The 20,893-nt window shown below is 50.9% G+C and overlaps 1 protein-coding gene across 6 annotated transcripts in view; it reads left to right on the forward strand.

The window, feature by feature from the left end:
* Nucleotides 1–82: 82 nt before the first annotated feature.
* Tex264 (testis expressed 264, ER-phagy receptor) overlaps nucleotides 83–20,893 on the forward strand; it is a 30,303-nt gene continuing 9,492 nt past the window's right edge. Inside the window, exons 1-5 of one of the 6 annotated variants that reach the window (XM_010625382.3) lie at nucleotides 91–216; nucleotides 471–676; nucleotides 1,088–1,150; nucleotides 3,216–3,507; nucleotides 12,464–12,685. In XM_010625382.3, coding sequence (XP_010623684.1) covers nucleotides 3,250–3,507; nucleotides 12,464–12,685 — 480 coding nt within the window. In that variant the 5' untranslated portion in view covers nucleotides 91–216; nucleotides 471–676; nucleotides 1,088–1,150; nucleotides 3,216–3,249. Of the gene's footprint in view, nucleotides 677–1,087; nucleotides 1,151–3,215; nucleotides 3,508–12,463; nucleotides 12,686–20,893 lie in introns of all 6 variants that reach the window. The other 5 variants (XM_010625381.3, XM_010625380.3, XM_010625383.3 and 2 more) reach the window with 5 other exon arrangements.

A 20,893-nucleotide genomic window follows, 5' to 3' on the forward strand; every position in this document is an offset into this window, starting at 1 on the left:
ACCCCAGCCTGGTTGGGCTGGTGTTGAGCACACGTTGCTGTGGAGACGGGGCGGGGCAGGCCTCCGCCCCCAGTGTCCCCAGCGCACGCGCCCACGGCCACGGCCACATCCCGCCGCGAGAGGGGGCGGAGCAAGCGTAAGCGACTGACACGCGCAGGCTCAGCTACTCAACCCGGAGCCGCTTGCTCTGGCCGGCGCCGGTAGGTTGCTGCTGAGGTGAGGGCCGGGCGGAGCAGGGCGGTCCCCGCCGTCTGGGCGTAGGCCTGGGACCCCTGTCCGCGAAAGCTGCACCTCAGGGCTCCTCGCGTTCATTCTGTGGCCTCTTGGCCTGGACTGCTCTGTGGTTCTTGTCCCGCCCACACCTTTTCCCGGCCGGTCCGAGGCCCAAGGCCACCTTGGGCCGCCGTGCGCCGAGGCCGTGCAGCTGAGGAAGGGCGCGGAGTCACCTTTAACTCCACCCTGTTGCCTAGGCCGCCCGCGCCGTCCAGCAGCAAACTTTGGCGTCCCTTAAGTTGCAGAGGTGCGTAACCTCTGTGAGGCGGTGGTAGAAGAGAAGGGGCCGAGCAACTGAGCGAAGCTCCAGCGATCCGAAGCCGGGAGCCAAGAGCTGGGAGGCAGCGCCCGTCTTCCGCACGGAGCTGCGGCCTGCCCTCCGCACTTCCCCCAAGTTTTGCGGGTATGAGAATCTTTTAGGGGCCTGGCCCTGGGCTGAGGGCACGTGAGCTAGCTCGGGAAGCTGCGTCCTGCCGCCTATTTGACACTCGCCCACTCCGGGTGGAGATGCCTGCCCAATGCTTCTGACTCGAAGGGAAACTGAGGCCCTAGAGGGCACCCTGCTCAAGGTCAAAAGCAGGAGCTATTTCAGCGCCTTGTGTTGACTGGAACTCCCCAAGACTGGGCCCTGAGCCGGGCCCTAGTGAGGCGCCTCAGCACTTAGAGGCTAGGTCTGACCTCTGATTTTCCCAAGGTGTCTGAGGTGGTTGTAGAGGCCCCAGTGGGCTTTCCCTGCGAAGGGGTTAGTCAGGGCATGGTGCCCTGCTGACTGGTTATTTCCTGGGTTGGGGTAACTGTTCCTTTCTGCCCGCAGCACTGGAGCACTTGGCCCTTGCTGCACTGGATGCCATGAGTTGTTAAAAGCCTGCCCGAGAAGGTGAGAGCCCCTACCACCACCTCCACCACCCCTCCCCCTTGCGCGCGCGCGCGCACACACACACACACACACACACACACACACACACGTATACACCTTTACCTTCTCTTTCTCTTTGCTTTTGAGGGAAATTTTGCATTGCCCTTTCTCCCTTACGTGCTGACCAAGCCTCTGGGACCCACAGGAACATTCCCCAACGCCTCTTTATGAGCACTTTGGGAGTTTGGAGAAAGAGAAAGATGGAGATTTAAGTCCTCCTCCTTTTTTGGGTATTGACCCCTGGGCCTTTACCCTGAGCTATATCCCCTGTCCTGTTTTTATTTTTTGTATTGAGGTTTTGCTAAATTGCCCAAACTGGGCTGGAACTTTTGATCCTCCTGCCTCAGCCTCCCAGAGTACTGGGATTACTGAGAGGATAGGTCAGAGTGAGGGCATGTCACTCCTAGGGGAAGTGGTGGCCTAGATGCTGAGGGCTTCCTAGTTTTGGGTTCAGAGATGTCCAACATGGATTAAACGTTTGGAAGCTAGGGAGCAGAGAATATGGAAATAGTATGCTGGAGCCAGACCTCCTGGGTTTTCATTGCCTGCATTTTGGTTCAGGTGGCTCCTTTTAATTCCTATGTATCCTTGAATAAGTGTTGTAACTTCCACCTACAGTACTTGTTTCCTGATCTGTACTTCCTTTGTTGGATTGTTTTATGGATGAATGTAGTAGTGTGTTTCAGCAGAATATTGTCATTATCATCAAGAAAACAGGGATGAAACTAAGTGAAGACACAATGAGTAGGACAGGGAGTGCATGAAAGGAAGATAATGAAACTGCTGAGCAGGACTACAGACTGGAGAGAAGACTGGTGGGAGGTGCTTCAGTGTCAGACACCAGAAGTTTAGAAATGTACCAGGCCTTTGCGAGACAGACACTGCTTATTGACTCCAAAGACAATTTTTCAGCATAATATTTTCATCGGGAACAAATAATTCCATAGAGCTAAGTTTTCCATAGGGCTAGAGCATTGCCTTTTCAGTTCCAAACCTTTTAAATTGTAAACACTAATTTTTTAAGTGACTGAAGTAGAAGTGTTCCCTAGGCAGGCCCATGTTTCCTTTTCTGTGTAAACAGTATTCTATTCTGTGTGCTGTGAATCTTGTCTTCTTCCTGGGCTGCTCAGATGAAGCCCTCTTTAAAGAGGGTTAGGCCTCTGGCTCAGAACTGCATGGGCGCCTTGAAAGGCTCACATACATACTGGCCTCTGTATTGATTCTGGACCTGTCCTGTATAGCTTCTCAGCCTTTTATGAGTAACTTACTTCTTACTTCCTCTTTTGTTTCCACTTTTAGCGGCTTTTCCTCTTTCTTCTTTCTGTTTCTAATCTGGGGGCTGGGAAAGTGTAGTGAAGCTTCTTAGCATTGTTGCTTCATGTCTGAGAAGCACAGGCTGGGTTTTGTTTGGCTGTTCAGGCTGGTTCTGGATGGGTGAGCTTGTGGATAGCAAGGTCCCTATAGGCCAGATGTGCTTATTAGCAAAGGAGAGTTTCCTGTGAAATGCTTTTCCTGTAGCACATTTTCTTCCTTGTGGTTTTCCTTTTTGTTTTATGTATTTGGACCCTGACACTTGTCTGTCCTCTTTCTAGCAGTAGTGTTGTGAGGCTTAGGGAGGCTGTGCTGGACAGTGGCTCAGCTGTGGGAAGGAAGAGGCAATGAGAAAGATAGACTAGTAGTATCTGGACCATCTTGGAGGAGACTGCTCAGGACCAGAAGTTTGTTCTTGGATGACTCAGTCTTCTGTCCATGACTCAGTTTCCCCAGGTGTGACCAGGGATGCCAGCTGCCAGGCTGAGCTGCTCCAAGAGCTTCAATGACTGTGATTAAGAAATAAAGAGGCTTGTGGCTTCAGTCATCCTTTGTGGCTCCCTTCTAGGTCACTCTATGTGTAAACACTTCTGGCCCTCCCACTCCTGGGTCAAAGCACCTAAGGCAGGGCAAGGTTGGTTAGAACCTGCCGGCAGGCAGGTAAGCATGGTCAGAGCAGGCTACCAGCCTCCTCTCCCTTCTTTCTCCTTTGCAGCTGCCTTGGGGTGTGGTGTGGGGGGCCCAGCGCCATGTCGGACCTGCTGCTACTGGGCCTTGTTGGGGGCCTGACTCTACTGCTGTTGCTGACCCTGCTGGCCTTTGCCGGGTACTCAGGCCTGTTGACTGGGGTGGCAGTGAGTGCTGGTTCATCCCTCATCCACAACATCACTGTGGCCTACAAGTTCCATGTGGGGCCCTATGGCGACACTGGGCGGCTTTTCACTGAGAGCTGCAGCATCTCCCCCAAGCTCCGCTCCATTGCTGTCTATTATGACAACCCTCACACGGTAAGGAACCTTCATGGAGTTCTGCCCCATGGATGGACCTGGGCCTAGGATGGGGGGTGGGTAGGGATTGGGGGTGGAATTCTGGGGAATGGGTGGGAATCTTTGAGCTGGCTTTGTAGATTACCTTCTCTCTGAGCTTGAACCACCTTCCATATTTAGCTTAGATTCCTGCTTCAGGCATCTGTTACTTGCCTAGGTCTGATTCTCCTTGCTCATGGCTACTTTCGCAATTTGTAGAGCAGTGAACTATATCACTGTGAGACCCTAGCTTCTGCCTGGACTTTGGTCCCTTTGCTCCCTCTTGCTGTTCTTCCCTCTTTCATCTCCATGGTTTCTGCCTGTTCTTTGGAGTTATATTTTGTTTCTGTGCTTTCCCACTGTGACTATAAGCCCTTGCAGCCTCTTAGCATAGGGATTGGAACTCCATTTCTCCAGATTCTGATGCCTCCTGACCCAATGATATGACGTTTCTTTAGACTTCAAGCTGCCTTTTTGGGAGAGGGCCAAGTGGAACTAGATGAAGTTTTCATAATGTCTAGGATGCTGGAGTCAGAGAGGAATCCAGCATCATGGGCACCCTGTGGGTGTCTGGCTGTCCTACAGTTGTAGTGAGTCAGGGCTTGCCAATGTAGTCCCTTGCTGTGCTATGGTGTGGTGCTGCCCACAGCTGGATGGGCTGACAGCCTGCCAAGGACTCTTCAGCTTCTGTTGCCAAACCTGTCAGACCATGGATTTGGACCCCCCGTCTCCATTTCCTTGTCTGGAGAGCACAAATGAACCTGCTGTCTGCTGACCAGGCCTCACTGAGTGTATTCAGTTAAGACAGGAGTGTGCTGATTCTTTCTGTGTGCCAGGTCCTGCTTTTAGCTGAACTCTGGAGATGAATCAGACCTGGTCCTGTCCTCAGGAAACTGTGTGGTTGGAAAGTTAGCCTCACACAAGTAATTTTCTAACAAGGCACTGAACTCTGCCTACGGAAGTTTGAGCTGCGGGTTTAGGGAGGGGCCCTTAAGTTTGCTGTAGAGGCTTGAAGAAGAAATGGATTTCAGGGGGGCTTTCTTAACAATCAGAATTTGGAACTTTCACAAAGGGCCACTTGGCTAAAGAAACTAAGAGCAAAGGCCTGAAGAGAAGGGATAATGAGGAAGTATAGCCAGTAGATACGTGGTGAGTGGAGAAAGAGGTAGAAAGGTTCTCTGGGCCAGGTGGTGGGAGGTACAGTAGGTTGGGAGGAAGGGCATGGCACCATTTTAGGAGGCTACCTGGAGGGCAAGAGGAGGGAAGGAGATGAGGTAGAGAGGCTATGGAAGAGATTGGGCTGGGCCCAAGTGAGAGGTGACATGGGCTGGTTAAGGAAAAACACAGGAGGTTTTGTAGTAATATGCTAGGATATGGCACTGACTAATGTCAGGAGAACTAGGGGCCAAATGGGATGAGACAGTTGCTGGGCTGTGGGAAGCTCCTAAACAAGATGCCTGGCTTTTAGTCTGTCAGGATCTATTGTGGATATCCTTGCCTCTCTTCTGCCCTCTGCGAGGCCCCTGTGTTTGCCTCTTTTCTCCTCAGCATTTCGTTGTGCTCTGGAAGCTTCTTGGGTTGGAGGTGCTAATTCCAGGATGGGAAAGAAAGTACATTGCAGCAGGTACTCTGTGATCAGTGCCACATAACCTTTCTGAGCCTCTGTTCCTCATCATTACAGTAGTGGTGAAATGTGTGCTTCGTAGTTAAGCCTTTAAGGGTTCAATTCAGTGACAAGGTGAGGCATTCATTCCAGCATCTGGTCCTCAAAATGTTGAACAACAGCTAAGAAAATGTGGAAAAAAAACACGTATTAGCATGTGCTAAAGAGTTAGGCTGTGCACTGTGCTAGACCCTGTGGACATTTGGCTAGCACAGAGATGAATAGTCAACTTAAGGGACCAGTGTGATCCTGCCTTTCACAGTTCTGTCATTCCAAAAGATACCACATTCAGAGCTGGCTCACTGCTCGCACTGGGATGACTCAGAGACACTTGAGTCCCCATCTACTCTGGGAGCTAGGCAGTGCATTTTCTTGGTAGTTTGCAAATGGGAACCAGGGACCTTAGGTTTCAGGCATTCGTGACAATTATAGACTGTCTGGTCAAGAAGAACCTGAGACCTCCTGGTCTACACTCTGATACTACATAAGGAGGGGTAGGAGTGAGGTGGGTGGGAGGATGAGACGCTATCTACAGGAGTGATGTACTGATCTCATACATTCTTGTTTTCATTCAACAGATACTTGAGCACCAGATCCATGCCAGTCTATGTGCTGAGTACCAGGGCAGTGTGGGGACCAGGGGACCCAGCCCTTAGGAGGTCTTGGTAGGGTGACTTTGTCCTTGTGGAATTCATTCCCACCAGGAGGCTGAGAACCTAGGCTTGCTGCTCCCCAAGCTGCCTCTGCTAGCTGTGTCCATTGTGGGGACCTGTGTATCCAGTTCTCAGAGAAAGAGGAGGTGTAGGCTGTCCTATTGAGTGTCCCACCTTCACTTCTCCCTCTGTAGCCCAGCATAACACAGGGTCAGAATTCCTCCTGGGAATATAAGGAGGAAGTGAGGCTGTTTTCAGCACTGAGTGGATCGGTGAATAACCAGGTTAGAGGTGCCACCTGACTTTGAGGTGTGGATTGACAACTTCCTAGCCATGTCTTGGCTCAGGCCAGCGGAGGCTACTTCCTGAGAAAAGCCTTGTGGAGCCTGCCTACTCTCTTGTGGATCTCAGAAGTAGCATAAGAAGGGGTACCACTGAGGCTGGACAGTGGCATTTGCTGGGGACTCCTTCATAGCAGATGCTGCTTGAGCCCCACGTTCTGGAGACCTCCTATAAGAGAGGAGGCTGTGAGGTCTGGGCAGGTGGTCTCTATGAAGCAGGAGGAAAGATTTCTACTCCCTAGGTCTACAGGCATTGACATGACTGAGAGTAAGGGAAGAAGGGTGTAGGAAGAAGGGAGCTTGTGTTGGGACCTGAACCCTGGCAGTGACTCAGTGTGTCCTCTCCAGTCCAGGGCACAGCATTCAAGGTACTTGAGGGAGAAGGCTGAGTTCCAGACACTAGAATCGGTGAAGGTGGATATTTGTCACAGACCCTCATGTATTACTGGTCCACATTGCCCTCACATAGCTTGGGGGATGGATCCTGGCTGGAAAAACTACTCTGCGCTTAGCTCCCCTTCTGAGATGGGTGCTTAGGTTTGGAAGTGGACCACAGCCTCTTCTTCTGGGCCTGGTCCTGGAACCTTCAGTGTTAGAGGGGAGCCCTTAGTGTTGGAGGTGAAGGAAAGCTCGGAGAACCTTGTGTGCCTTACTTGATCCTGGCCAGCTCTGGCCTGTAGGCAGGAGCTGGTGACTGGGCTGCTGTCTCAATGCCGGTGAATCTGTCCTGTCTGTTGGTAGCCTGGTGCTTCACCTCTCAGTCCACCCTCTGCTTCTACTAGTTTAGATACTGTGTATATGGCTTAAGCAACCTGCCTACCTGTTCTGTGGAATCCCTGCTGAAGCCAGAAGGTGGGGCAGCCAGTTGGATTTATTTGACCAAGACTGTCCTGAATTTGCTCTTAACTACCACATAGCAGGAAGTGCTTGTCCTAGCCACGGATGGTGTGGAGGAATTGCAGGCACATTGGGTTCTACCTTTAGAAAGCTAGACTGCCATGGAAACCCCTTTCTTTTACACCATGAGAATCAACGCCTTGAAACAATACGTCTGCAGGACCTGAGACTGAGTCAGGCCTGTGTTACCCATCCTCAGTGCATGTGGGTATCCTCCACACACTGTCCCAGAGGCATTTAAGTCATATAGAGTCAGGGAAGGGGTAATGAACTTATGGGCTGGGCATAGACTGCCCCTTACCTCAATAACTCTGATAATGCCCAGGCTTTTGCTGTACAGCAGGTTATCTGTGGGACAGGTGCGAAAGGCAAGCACTTCTCTGACCACTGGAGTTGCCCTTGGAAAGGAGGTGAGGAGAAGTGATTGGAAAGGGCTTTGGATTTACCCTTCTGGGTTTGAATTGAGGTGTCACTGCTTACCAGGATGTGACTCTGGGTGAGTCACTGGTCTGCTTGTTTCATTTGTTGAATGGGAATGAAAGAATCGCTTACATCAGGGATTTTTTTTTTTTCCTTTTTTCCTTTGTTTTTGGTGCTTGGGATTAAATCCAGGGTCTTGTGCCTACCTAGCATGAATCATACCCCAGCCCAGGGTTTTAGTTTTTGTGGGGACTAAATGGGGAGGATAAGACCCAACCCTTGGCCCCTAATATCTGTTTAGCATGTGGGACATCTAGCTTTGCCTCTGAGATTCTTTACTACTGGGCCTCTGTACTTTCAGAATCCTGTCTTCCTGCCACAGGTTGCTGGGCTATGTCAGCAGGTACAGTGTAGGGAAGGGCCATTGTGTAGCCTGTTTCTAGCCAGGGCCTAACTCTCAGACTCCCAAGTGGTCACGGGTTGTATGGTGCAGCTCTAGAGTGGGTCTGCTTGGGTTTGAATCCTGTCTCCAGCACTGTCTTGCTATGTGATCATTGCTGAGTGGCTTGGTTTCCTGGGCCTCAGGAACAAGGTTGATAGTAACACCTGCCACACAGTGCTATTTGGATTTGATGAGCACGTGAGTAGAAGGCAGCAACTATGGTGGTGGGGAGGCCTTGTCAGATATTAGCTGTTAGGAGTATGCTTCAGGAAGGTGGAAGAAGTTTTCTGAAAGAATTCTAGGTAGAAATTCTCAGAATGCTGCATACCCAATCTCTCCTGAGGCTGGCCTTCTGCTGCTTCCTCCCTTCCCTCCAAGCCTGAAGTATGGGTCCTGACCTCTGGCTATCTGCATCAACCCTTGTCCTGGCCAGTGGGCACTAGCTGCTCATGAGGCTTGGGGTGTTGACCTGCAGCATCTAGGATGATAAATGAGACCCACTGTCTAGGCTCTATAAGGGAAAATGCTACTGCTCTGTTCCCCTGTTGAGTACAAGCAAATGACATTACCTTTATTCCTCCCCTTACTTTGCATAGCTCCAGGTTGGGTGGGCTGGCATGGAAGGGATTGAGGCAGCCTCTGACCCTAGGACTGGCAGATGGTACAGCTCTCCATGTTGGTTGTGGGCTTGGAGGTAGCTGTTTGTAATGAATCTGATGGATACCATTTCTCTTACCTTGATCCTTGGAGGCAGAAATTTTGTCCTGTTCTAATGTCAGTGAGGTCTTGGCCAGGCAGGGTCCTCAGATGGCTCTCTTCATTGTGGCCATACAGCACAGTACTGTCACAATCCTGTTAGGCCTTTCAGGAAGGGAGAGTGGAACCAGTCTTAGGACTGGCCCATACTGGGAATCTTCAGGTTCCAAGCCAACTGCCCTCTTGCGTTCTTGTTACAGTGCTGGCACTCAAGGGGCTGTACAGCCCAAAGGAGATGCCCTGGACTCTGGCATGTTCCTATCTCTTTCCTGGTACTCGTGCTTTGAGGGCAGATTCTGAGTTAGCTTTCCTTTATCCAAAGTGGTGGCGGTGTGGTTTCTAGCTGGTACAGTTCTCGTGTAGCTCTTGTGCTATGCACAGGTATCCAGATAATTGCTGATAGAAAATAAAAGAAGCAGGAAGGTGGGGAAAGCCTTGGCATTTATCCCAAGATTAGGCACAAATAAAAATGTCGCATTGAACCAAGGTGTATAGTGTATCTTGCCATCAGGACACCTACACCTTTTGGGCCCTTGACAACTTTAGTAGGCCATTTTTCCTTGAAGTAGACTTGGGCTTTCCTGGAATGCCAGGGAAGCCTTTCCCTGCTACTGGACCAGTCTCACCACTCATTGGGTTGTCTTAGGGCTTGTCTTATTGCCTAGCTGGTACCTGGTTCAGCTGTTCCCCAGCCCTAGCTTGTCATGGTGGCAGCTGAGGCTCTTCTTAGGCTGCTCCCTAGCTACTAGTCAGGGTAGGGTAAGTGGTTAAAAATGTCCTCCTTATGGAATTGAGGGGTTGCTCAAATTGGAAAGGGAATCTTTATGCCCCACACACCTCCAGGATCTCAGGAGCCCTGTTTCTTTACTAGCTGCCTCTTTCCCATGTGGCAGGAGCTCATCTCTTTCTCCGGATGGGAGCGGAGGAGGTCAAGTTGTCACTGAGGGTTCCCTAAGAATTCTGTGTACATAGGATTCTTGACCTTTCTGTCGTGAAGCCTGGGGTGGTAGGAAGAGATGGGGAGGCCTCATTACCATACAGAACAAGACTTGCTCCCTTAGTGGGTGTTGGGAATAGGGGAGGAGGGACAATTTGGTGTGGAACATCAAAAGGCTTTGAGGGGATGGGATGAGCTGAGTCTTATAGGATGGATAGGCGTTTCCCAGCCTTTAGGACTATGGAATAGGGTGAAGAGGACATTTCAGGCAAAGGAAGTAGCCTACCCAAAGGCAGGAAGCCTGGGAGTGTGCAGCATATTTGGCTGCAAATAATTCCCTGTGGGTGTGTGCGGTGGTGTGGAAGGGGAGGAGGCTGGCAAGGAGGGATGGGCCAAAGCCTGGATCTGTTCCTCCCTTTGCCACATAGACACTCAATGCATGCCTCTCCATCTGAGCTCTGGCCCCTGCTGAGGCTGGGGATGTAAAGATGTAAGGTGAGTTTCTGGACAAAGCCAGGCAGTGTTGTGTGGGTCATGCTAATAGACCATCTTGTATGCTGGACTCCAGAGTCTAGTTTCATCTTAGAGGTGGATTGGGAGCCACTGAGAGGTTCCCAGCAGGGTGATCATGGTATTCTAATACCTTTTGTGGACAGAAGAAAGTATTGAGGCAGGTGGTAGAATCACTGAGCTAAATCTCTGGCATAGAAAGTATTGAGCTGGAAGTTTCATGAGGGCTGCTGAAGTGATACCATGAAAAATCTTGGAACCCCAACCCCTTTGCTGTCTCTCTCCTACATTGGAAGTTTTCTTTTGTTAGCACAGGTTGCTAGGGTCAGTGATGTGGAGATAGGCTTTGTGGCAGGCCCCAACCTTTGGCTGGTCAGGGGTTGCCTCTGGAAACCTGCCTCAAATCTTGAGGCATGAATGGGGCAAGTCTACCATCTAGAGACAAGAGGTGGTACTGCAGCAGTTTCCTGGGCCTCTGGGTAAAGTGATTGTGCTGCTAGTAGGATAGATCTGATATGGCAGAGGAGGTTGTGGGGAGAAGAGAGTTACCAAGGCTCCCTAAGAGGGAACTGAATCTGAAGGATGGGTGGGGAGGAACTGCATATTCCAAATTAATGTGGATGGGCATTCTAGGACAAAGGACAGTTAAGGACTGTATCTTAGCTACTAATAACCAATAATAGTCATAGAGCAGTTGGTGAGTGTGTGGCCCAAGATAAGCCTTTGTGAAATAGTCCTTAATGTGACAGTGCTGTAAGTAGCTGTCAAGGAAACTGTGGCTCTAAGAAGCCCAGGTACTTGGTGAGTATCACATGACTCAAGATAGGCATCTTTGCTGGCCCCTCTCCAGCTGTGGTTATAACCACTGCACCATATGTACTACCTGATGCTAAAGCTCTGAGCCAGGCTTGATGTCATTAAATTCTAGGGGCAGCAAGAGGACCAAAGCTGCAGAGGGTGACCCTTCCTCTAGGGTCTGCTCCAAGGTGAGTGTAAGGTAGGTGCATAAATCCCAGCAGTGTGATTCTAAGGCAGTGCTGGGTTGGCAAGAGTAAAGGAGGCAAATGAAGACAGACTGTCCAAAGGAATTGGTGACAGCGCTTGGAAAGGGTTAGACTGGGAGGGCAGAAGCAGTCAGGTGATAATGACTTAACAGTGCTGGGAAGGTGAACCAGGGAGGGAACTAAATGGTGACAGAGGGAGTGGCTTGTTTAAATTTAAGAGTCAGAAGGTCCTGCATAGAGGGAGAAGAGAGCCCTCAGGGTAAGCAAAATCCAGAATTGAGACCGTAAGATCCAAGTGTCCTAGATTCAGGGACACCTACCCCGGGAACCCAACACAAGGGCTGATATCTTAAATGGCAAGAAAATGGACAAGGGAAATAGCTGGAGGTGAGACAAAGTGGACCCTCTTGACACCAAGGAAAATCTGGCCATTTAGGCCTTTGGTCAGTCCTGGATAGAGTTGGAGGCTCACAGAAGAGCTTCATCACCAGGGGTAAGAAGGAGGATGAAGAGGGCGAGAGAAGCAGATTAGAAGTGCTGGCAGTGGGGGACACAAGACGTGAAGGGCACCAGTGGTCTGGGGGTTTAGCCAGGAAGAGACTTGGGAAGTAGGGCACATCCCAGGATGGGGCCTGGGTTGGAGAAGAAGTCTAACATTCTGACAGTGGTTTCTACAGCCTCTCAGCCAGATTCCATGTCCCCACCCTGGCTTTTACTCTGTGTATACACCTGCCACACACACACAGATGGAGATTTCCTGGGATGTGACCAGGAAAGAAGAGAGCTGTGGGCTGTTTTCTTGTCCACATTCCTCAGTTCTGCTCCCTTAGCTGCTGCCATAATTTCTCTGCTAGTGAATCTTGTTTCTCCAGAAGCTAAGAGGACAATGAACTGATGCAGACTCTGGGTTAAGCCAGCCTTCAGTCTTTCTGGAGGCCCTCAGGAGGAGGGAGGGCCCCTCAGTGGTGCTGTTGATGGTCTGTATGGAGGGTGATGGTGCAGAAGTCCTCTCCATCCTTCCCTCTCCTGGTTCCTGGAGGACAGAAACCAAGTCTGATCCTTCACCGTGACACGTGGGTCTCCAGCATAGAGCATGGTATGTTGAAAGAATAGATGAAGGGGTAGATAGGAGGCCCCCATCAGAATGTATAGGCAGGGGCAATGAATGGGTTTTGGCAAAAAAATAACTCTGTTTGGGAGCTGGGGCTTTGTGGTCTGTGGAGCAGGTGGTTCTCCCAGGCCTGAGCTAGCATAGACAGCAGAAGGTATGAGAACCTTCCTCAACCCAGCTCTGAACCCTGCTCTGCCTCCACAGGTGCCCCCTGAGAAGTGCCGCTGTGCAGTGGGCAGCATCTTAAGTGAAGGTGAAGAGTTGCCTTCCCCTGAACTGATCTGTCTCTACCAGAAATTTGGCTTCAAGATATTTTCCTTCCCAGCACCCAGCCATGTGGTAACAGCCGCCTTCCCTTACACCACTGCCCTGTCCATCTGGCTGGCTGCCCACCGGGTCCATCGTGCCTTGGACACCTACATCAAGGTGCGGCATGGGTCTAGTATGTATTTCAGGGGGGTCAGCCATGTCCCTTGGTGGGGAACCAGGGGTGACTCCCCAGAATGGGAAAAAGAGGTAATTTGGTAGCGGGTAGCGCTTTGGGACCCTCATGTAGCACATGCCTGGAGAGCTAGGAAGATGGGCAGAGGCTGTTGGCATCTGTTTGAGATGCCCAAGACCTTGTGGGAGCCAGAGTATCTCCCAGGAACTTGTTCAGAAACCTGGCCTGGTCTGTTGGCTTTGGTTTTGTCAGTGTCTTGACTGGGAATGTAGCTCAGTGGAGCTGGTGCCTGCCTAGTTTTGGCAGTGCCTCTAGAGCTCATCCTGCACTCCATGCTCAGATGGATGGACAGGACCATGCTGTCCTCATCCTGCTAGAGGCCTACAGAACACACCCTTGATGCTCCCATTGGCTGGGCAGGCCCAGGTTCCCATGTGTTGCCTGGTGCTGCATCTGCATGGGCTTATGAGCCTGCTCCCTAAGCCCAGGACTGGGGCAGCCATAGCAGGTCCTGTCTCCTTCTCTTCCTGTGCTGGAAGGAAGTAATGCCAACAGCCCAACCTACCTGGGAAAAAGAGGAGAACCAGTCACCAAGAGATCTGACAAGGGTTTCTGTATCTACAGAGATCCTAAAGACCGTGTCCTGCTGTACATCTTTCCTCCTGTAAACATTTTATAAGCTTGAATGCTAGGAAAACAGCCCCAGTTTGGTCTTAGAAGTAATGTTTATTCGTTAATTTATATTTATTAAGTATCTGTGTGCTGGGTGCCATGCAGGACATGGTACAAATTGTTGGTGTTTATGGTCAGGTGATAAAGATGGGTACTATCTGTCAGACAAGAACAGAAGAGATATATGCTAGAAAAGAACAAGGTGAGAAAATCAGGGGTCTACTTAGAGTGATCAGGGACAGCCTCTCAAAGGTGGTAACTTCAAGGCAGGAGTCTAGAAGAACCTTTGGAGAGCAGGTAAGAATGGTTTAGGCAGAGCAGGGGGAGGAGCACAAGTTTGATCTAATGTGATGGGAAGTTACTGCAGTTTTTGATAAGAGCCATATCTTGAGACAGGCTGGCCCATCTCTGGGACTGGATTATGGACCAGAGAGTGCGTGGATGTGCTTAGGGTATCTGTCATGAATTCCATTGTGAATAGGAGCAGCTTGGGCTGGGCCAGTGGTCATAGAGATGCAGACCACCATAGAGAGTTCTAGAATATTTTAGGGTAAAATTGATGGATTTAGGGTAGGTTAGCTGTTGGGGGAAGGGGAAGTAGAGGTATCACCTTCTGTGAGTGAGTATGAGGGAGTAGAGGAAGCAATCTCTGTGGGCTGTCAGTGGAGCCACCTGAAAGACATCTAGGTGATGGTGTGGAGACAGCTGGTGACAGTGACATATGGAGAGTCTAGAATTCAGAGAGGCCTTGGCAGAGCATGTTTTGGGATGTCAGTCTGCTGATAGCTTTTAGTCTGGGAGCTGCCCTGTTCCTCCATCCTCTGGGCACTGGACAGCTGGTGGCAACAAGTATTCTGCAGAGGGTGAGGCCAGTGTGGCTAGGATCAAAGTATACGACAAGAGATCCAACCAGAATGGGAGCTTGGTCGACTTGGATGAAGGAGCCTTGTGACTTTGTCCTCCAGAACAGTTTTGGGACAGGGACAGGAAACAGGAGCTCGGACAGGTTCTGGGTAAAGAGGTGCAAGAGTCCCTGGGTCACCAGCTGTGGTCATTGTGGTCAAGTCCAGGATTGCAGAAGCAGGCTGGCAGACCTGGAAATGGGAAGGCTGACTTGGTCTTTAATGGGGAGGATAAAGATGATTTTTTTAGTGACCTGGAGGGTAGCAGCCCCAAGGGGTGATGGAGAGGAAATGCTGGAAGTGAGGATGCAGGCTGGTGGTGAGGGTGGGAATGGGAGACCTCAGTGCCGTAGGCCTGCTCAGCATGCGCTCTCAGGTGAGTCCTCCCCCATCTCACTCAAGGTGGGGGCTGGTACATGGTGTCTGGTCCTGTCTATGCCTTCTTCAACCTCAAGGACTAATCTGGAAGAGGATCCCCCGCTTAGAAGAGACTTCTGGGTTCCAGACCTCAGAACAGGGCACATGGCATGTGGTGTGGTGGTGAACGACTCAGCCACCAAAGCCTTTTCCTGGCTTCAGGGATTTATTTTTAGACACCTTTGTCCAGATTTCCCAGCCCCTGACAGCTTCACAAGTTGCCTGGTTTTTGACATCACCTCTTTGATAAAAGCTCTTTCTCCTTCCTCCCCCTCCCACGGAAGCCCATCAGCTGTATTCTGGGCTCCTTTCTTTTGGGGTGGGGCTGGAATTAGGAAGCCATGGTATAGGAGGAAAGCAAGGGGCTTCTCCCAGAGATGTCTGGGTGGAATGCTTGTGTGAGTGTGGCCACGCACTGTGGGAGAGAAAACAGGCTGCACACAGAATAGGCACGACCTAAAGTTCTCACCTTATTTCTGTGGCAAGGGGCAGGGGTCTGTTCCTGGTTTAGAGAGACCTTGGTTCCTAGGGAGATAAAGAAGGAGTTGGCTCTGTGTGCTAGTCAGTGTGAAGTGGACAGGATGGCACTCTGCCTCTTCAGCCCAGGAGTTAGTGAAAACAGGGTAGAAAAGTTGCCTCCCACCCTCCTCCTTCCTTGTGGCCCTGTAGTCAAAGAAAAGCAGCCACTAATGAGACTGGGTGCTTCTGACTCTCAGCCCTGACAGCTGGCTGCTTTTAACTGTGAGCATGATGCATGTGTACACACACACGCGCACGCACACACACACTTTTCTTTCTGGCTCTGGGATTGCTTTGAAGGTTCTTCAGATGGAATAACAGCAGTCTTCAGCATTCTGTTTTGTGGGGTGAGAGAGGCCAGGAGCCCTGCTGCCAGAAGGGGAGGAAGGGCTTGGCAGGCTCACCTCCCTCCCCAGAGGCTGAGGTGAGAGGTTGGGTGAATAGGTCTCAGAACTTTGGGTGAGGAAGGTGGAGAGCAGCTGCTATCCTGCCAGTTGTAGATGTGCCTGAGCCTGGGGCATGATTGGTCTCCCGAGACAGTGAGGGACCTGGGGGTCACTGCAAGAGCCCAAAGAGATGCATTTGTCAGACCCCTCTAAGGATTCTAGAAGGGATGTATAGATACCAGCTTTTTTTTTTTTTGGTATTGGAGATTGAATTTGGGTCCTTGTGCTTGTGAGGCAGGCGGCGGAACCACTGAGCTAAATCCCTGGCCCTAGATCCCAGGTTTGTGCATGACAGCTCTGGCTGACCAGCCTTCCTCTGCTTGGCAGCCTGGAAAACTGAGCTGTAGGAGCAGGATCTCTGCCTTTTTCCACATAAACTGCTAAAGAACTCTTCAGGCTGGGACAGCATGTGAGGGATCCCTGGGTACTGCGTGACCATCACTGAATGTGGAAGATGCCCTGGCTTGCTGAGGCTGCTCCACTGGCATCCAAGAAGGGATCCAAGGCTCAGGGTATCTTCTGCAGCTGCAAGAAGAAACTGGGCTTGTTACAAGCTTGCAGAAGAGAGATAGGGCCAAGATATGAGCCCAGAGCAATGGGAAAAGGCCCCAAATTTCACCTTAGGTTAGAAACAATCCCCCCCGCCCAGTACTGGGCATTGAACCCAAGGCCTTCACAATGAGGTACATTACATTGTTGGACCTTTAAAATTTTTTTTAAAATTTTGAGACAGTCTTGCTAAATTGCCCAGGTAGGCTCAAACTTTTGATCTTCCTATCTCTCAGCCTCCTAGAGTGCTAGGATTACAGGTGAGTGCCCCCTGGCTTAGAACCAGTTTTTGGTTTTTTTGGGTTTTGTGTGTGTGTGTGTGTGGTACTGGGGATCAAACTCGGGTCCTTGAGCTTGCGAGGCAGGCCACTGAACCACTGAGCTAAATCCCCTGCCTAGAACCAGTTTTAATGAATGTCCAGAAAGGCTTTGAGCACATGGAGTGGACAAGGATTAAATAATGGAACTGGGAATCCCACTTGTGGGTTTGTGCATGAAAGGTTAATGGAGCGGGACTTGGCTTGTGACTATCTGTAGCAGTTACTGGGGAACATTGAGAGTGTTAGACTGACTGCTCCCTTCCCCCTAAATTTGGCTCCCCTTCCAGCAAGGTCCAAAATCTCCATAAATTAATTTCCCTGGATCTCTGATTTCCAGGAGTTCTTATGGGAGGGTCCTTATAAAATGTCTTGAGCATTTTCCAAGTTTAGGGAGACTGGGCATTGTTTGATGGTGGCTGATTGGCTGGGGACAGGTAGGCCCTGGAGGTCAGACTTGGCCCTTTCTCTGCAGAATTCAAGAAAGAGGTTTCAAGGGCTGGGATTGCAGCTCGGTGGCGCTGTACCCTCCTGACAAGCACAAGGTCCTGAGTTTGATACCTGGTACTGGAAAAAGGTTTTGAGAAGAATTGCCGAAGGGATGTAGTCTGACTGTGAGGGAAACCTTATCGGCTGAATTCTGGGACAGCTGGTTGCCTGGGGTTGGCCTACTAGAGTCTTAAAGGGGGAAGGGACCTCAGACCATAGTTCTGAGACTACTCTAGAATGGCAGCCATAGTGCTGTGTTGAGAGGTTCTGGTGCTTGCAGTGTGGGGAAGGCTCAGTACTCAGACCCTTATCTGCTTCAGTTGGTAGTAACTCTACCTAAGGCTTTACAATCCAGAAGATGTCTTGGGCTTTTGTTTATAAGTGGGCTTCAGAGGCTAACTGGTTTAAAACCTCTATCCCAAGAGAGTTGCACCACTGGGCAGATGCCACTCTGCCTTTGCCAGCTGCATGCCTGTTTTGGGTTCTGAGGATGCTACAGCAGCTGCAGTGTGAGTGCCCCTGGGCCTGTCTTCCTGCAGGGGAACCTGTGGCAGTTCCCAGAAAAGGCAGCTGTTTCCTGGGGAGCAGTACTCATCAGAAGCTGGACCTGAAGGGGAGCCCTGGGTAGCTGCAGGTTGAGATCTCTCTAGGGTGGGGGTGCAGGGTAATAGCATGACAGTGCCTTGGGGTAGCCATCTGGGAACTGGGGTGTGAAGTATGGTGCCTGTAGAAGTTAGTCATCCCTGTAAGCTCTGTGGGCTTGGGGGAAGCTCCCAGTGCCCTGGTCAGAACCTGGATTGTAGCTGGGCATGTTGGTATGTGCCTGTAAATCCCAGAACTTTGGGAGTCTGAGGCAGGAGGATTATAAATTCAAACCAGCCTGGGCAATTTAGTGAGACCTGTCTCAAAAAAAAAAAAGGACTTGAGATACAGTTCAGTGCCAAGGCCCTGGGTTCAATCTCCAGTACCGCAAAAAAACCAAAACAAAACAAAATTTAAAAAACCAGCCTGGACTTCTGCCCACTGGGCTCTGAGTCCTATGTTTGTTTCCTTTTAGCCTGCCTTAGCAACTGTGAGGGAGTCAGTGGCTAGGTACATGTCCGTGACAGGGCTAGTACACCAGTGGAGAATAACTGGGCCATGGCAGTGGGAATCCAGGTGAGGGAGCCACATGGGGAATTTGAAATATTCCTTTCTCTGCCTACCACATTTGCCCAGCCAACAAGAGGAGAGTTCCAACTTTATTTTAATAAAAAGAGGATGGTGGGGCTGGAGTATAGCTCATTGTTCAAACACATACTCGGCCATGTGCAAGGCCAGTTTGTTCCCCAGCACCAAAAAAATGGTGGTGGGGAGGGGGGATCCTTGCCTCAACTCTGTCCCTTATTCTGTATTTATTTAATGAACCCTCCTTTGTGTGGCATTGTTTTGAGCATGGGATCCAGCTAGAAGGCAGTCATAGGGTCCTGATCAAAGTCAACATTCCTATTGTTTTACAGATAGGAAGAGTCCTAGAGAGAGGAGGTTACCCAAAGGGATGGCAGCAATAACTGAGTCCTGTGGGCTGAGATCATTCTTAGTTACATGCCTGTTACCACTCTGCACTATGCATGAGTGGGACTGGGACTAAGAAGCTGAGGATTTGTCATGAATTCTGGATACATTTAGAATGGTGCTATAGTCAGTCTGGGGATAACAGTATCAAGGTCCAAACTCACTTGACCCTCTGTTTCCAGTCCTGGTAGTTAGATTTGGAGACTGAGGTTGTTGGTCTATGCCCATTTGCCCAGCAGGTACTCATTAAAAGGTAGCTTTGCAGGCTGGGGGTTTGGCTTAGTGGTTCTACCACCTGCCTTGCAAGTGCAAGGGCCCGAGTTCGATCCCTGGCACTGGGGGGAGAAAAAAAGGTAGCTGTGCAGATGCTTCAGGCACAGGAAGCAGCTGTTGCAGGCAGCAGTTGGGCCTTGTGTCTTCACCCTCAATGAGGCAGAGGCCACCCCATTCCCAGGCTTCGCCCACTGGTTCTTGCAAGCCAGCTCACTGCCAGAGCTGCTTCCTGCTAGTTGGCCTGCTACAGCATGGACAGGAAGGCACTCAGCAGCCCCAGAACCTGGTCCCAGGACACTCTTTCCCATCACCCCCAGGCAGAGCTTAGCCATAGCTAGCGAGTAGAGTGGAGAGTAAAAAGGAAAGTTGGAGACAATGAAAAGGCTGAACAAGCCTTGCAGGCTGGTGGTATTTGGGCTGGATCTGGAAGGGTGGGCAGTGCTGTCTTTATGAATGACAGGTGAGGCACTGACATCCAGGGAGACCAGAGATTAGTTTGGGTCCTGTCTACCAGTAATAGTGTCTGAGCAGATGAATGAGTGACAGTGTCTGGGCTAGGCTAAGAGCAGTCCTCTTTTGAGTACTACGAGGTGGGGAGGAAGAGCCAGAGGCCACAGCCAAGCTCTGAATGAGGGAAATAAGTTAGATAAGAGTAGCAGTGATGCCTCAGTCCCAGATACTTCTAAGCCAAGAAGAGCCCCCTCCCCAATAGACCAGGGCTTGGATCTTTGGTACCCTTTAGAGAGCTGCTCCTGGGGGTTGAGGTGTGGGAGAACTCACAGGACCAGGCCTCTTCCCTGGCCTAGGCCCTGGAAACTGCTTTTCAGCCTTTCTGGCTTCACCCCTCCCTTCTCTCCTCCTCCAGGATTGAAAGCACAAAGCCAGCCTTTGCTAGGGTGGCGTGGGAGCCACTACTCTCAAAATACCAGCTTGGATATTATAGTTTGGCAGCCCTGAAGGACCCTGGGGGCTGACGCTTGTCTGATGGTACTGTGAGCTTGGGCCATCACCAATCCAGAGGGAGTCGCCTCCCCTAGGCAGATGGAATTTACCAAGGGAGAATTCTTTTGCTCTTCTCCAGAAAACTTGGGATTTAGGATGGGGGTAGTAAAGTGTTCCAAGGAACAAAATTGCCCACAGAGCAGAATGATTATTCCTTTAGCAGAGCTCACAGATAAGGAGAGGCTAGCTGCCTAGTTAGGCAGCCAAGGAACCTAAGACTCTGAGATAAAAGGACTTCCTGAGAGATGGAGAAGGGTTCAGAGTGCCAGTTGCAACTGGAAAGTTCAGAGCCTTCTCCTTCCCTCCCTCTGCCCCATCTCCTCTCTATCCTTCTTATCCACTTGTCCTTCCCCTCTGGCATTTCCTGACTCCTCTGGCTCCCAGGTGCATGGCTTCATGGTTCCATCTGCACTGAGCAGCCTTCCTGCTGCTGGATAATCAGTGAGCGATGTTTTAATCAGTTTGTGAGCCATTCAGGGCTCAAGGTCCTTGGTTGCACAAATGCTGCAAAGACGGTTGGATCTCAAAGAGGGGGTGAGCTGTAAGCCAGCCATGGGAGGGCATCATTTAGGGGTACCAATATTTAGAAGGAAGAGCTTTGGAATCTCAGATCTGACTTGTCCAGAGATCTGGCTGAGCTCCTTATGGGTTCCTCATGCCTGTGCTCCCCAGGTTTCTGGGCCCTGGGGAAAGGAAAGCCTGGGCATGGGTACAGGGCCAGGGTTTCCTGGTTTTTCCAGGCACTGGAATTCATGAGGTCCTGTGTCCCATGTATCTGCTCAGAGGGAATCATCCTTTCTCTGCTCCTCAGAGTCCCAGTCTGTCCTGATGCTTCACTGCTGCCAAGGACCCTGCCATGAGCCACCCAGGAATCCGGGGCCTGAGTAGCACCAGGGAGATGAGCAGAGGTGTAAATTGTATGGCGAGCTGCCGGCTCTGAGGTGAAAATGAAAAGTCTTCAGGCAGCAGCAGCAGCAGGCACAGCAGGCTGGGGTGCCAGGCACAGCATCTCGCCTCCCCCCCCCCCCCCCCCCCCCCCCCCCCCCCCCCCC

Source organism: Fukomys damarensis, unplaced genomic scaffold, assembly GCF_012274545.1.
Source record: "Fukomys damarensis isolate Sample0158 unplaced genomic scaffold, DMR_v1.0_HiC HiC_scaffold_37, whole genome shotgun sequence".
In the NCBI taxonomy this organism is placed as follows: domain Eukaryota; kingdom Metazoa; phylum Chordata; class Mammalia; order Rodentia; family Bathyergidae; genus Fukomys; species Fukomys damarensis.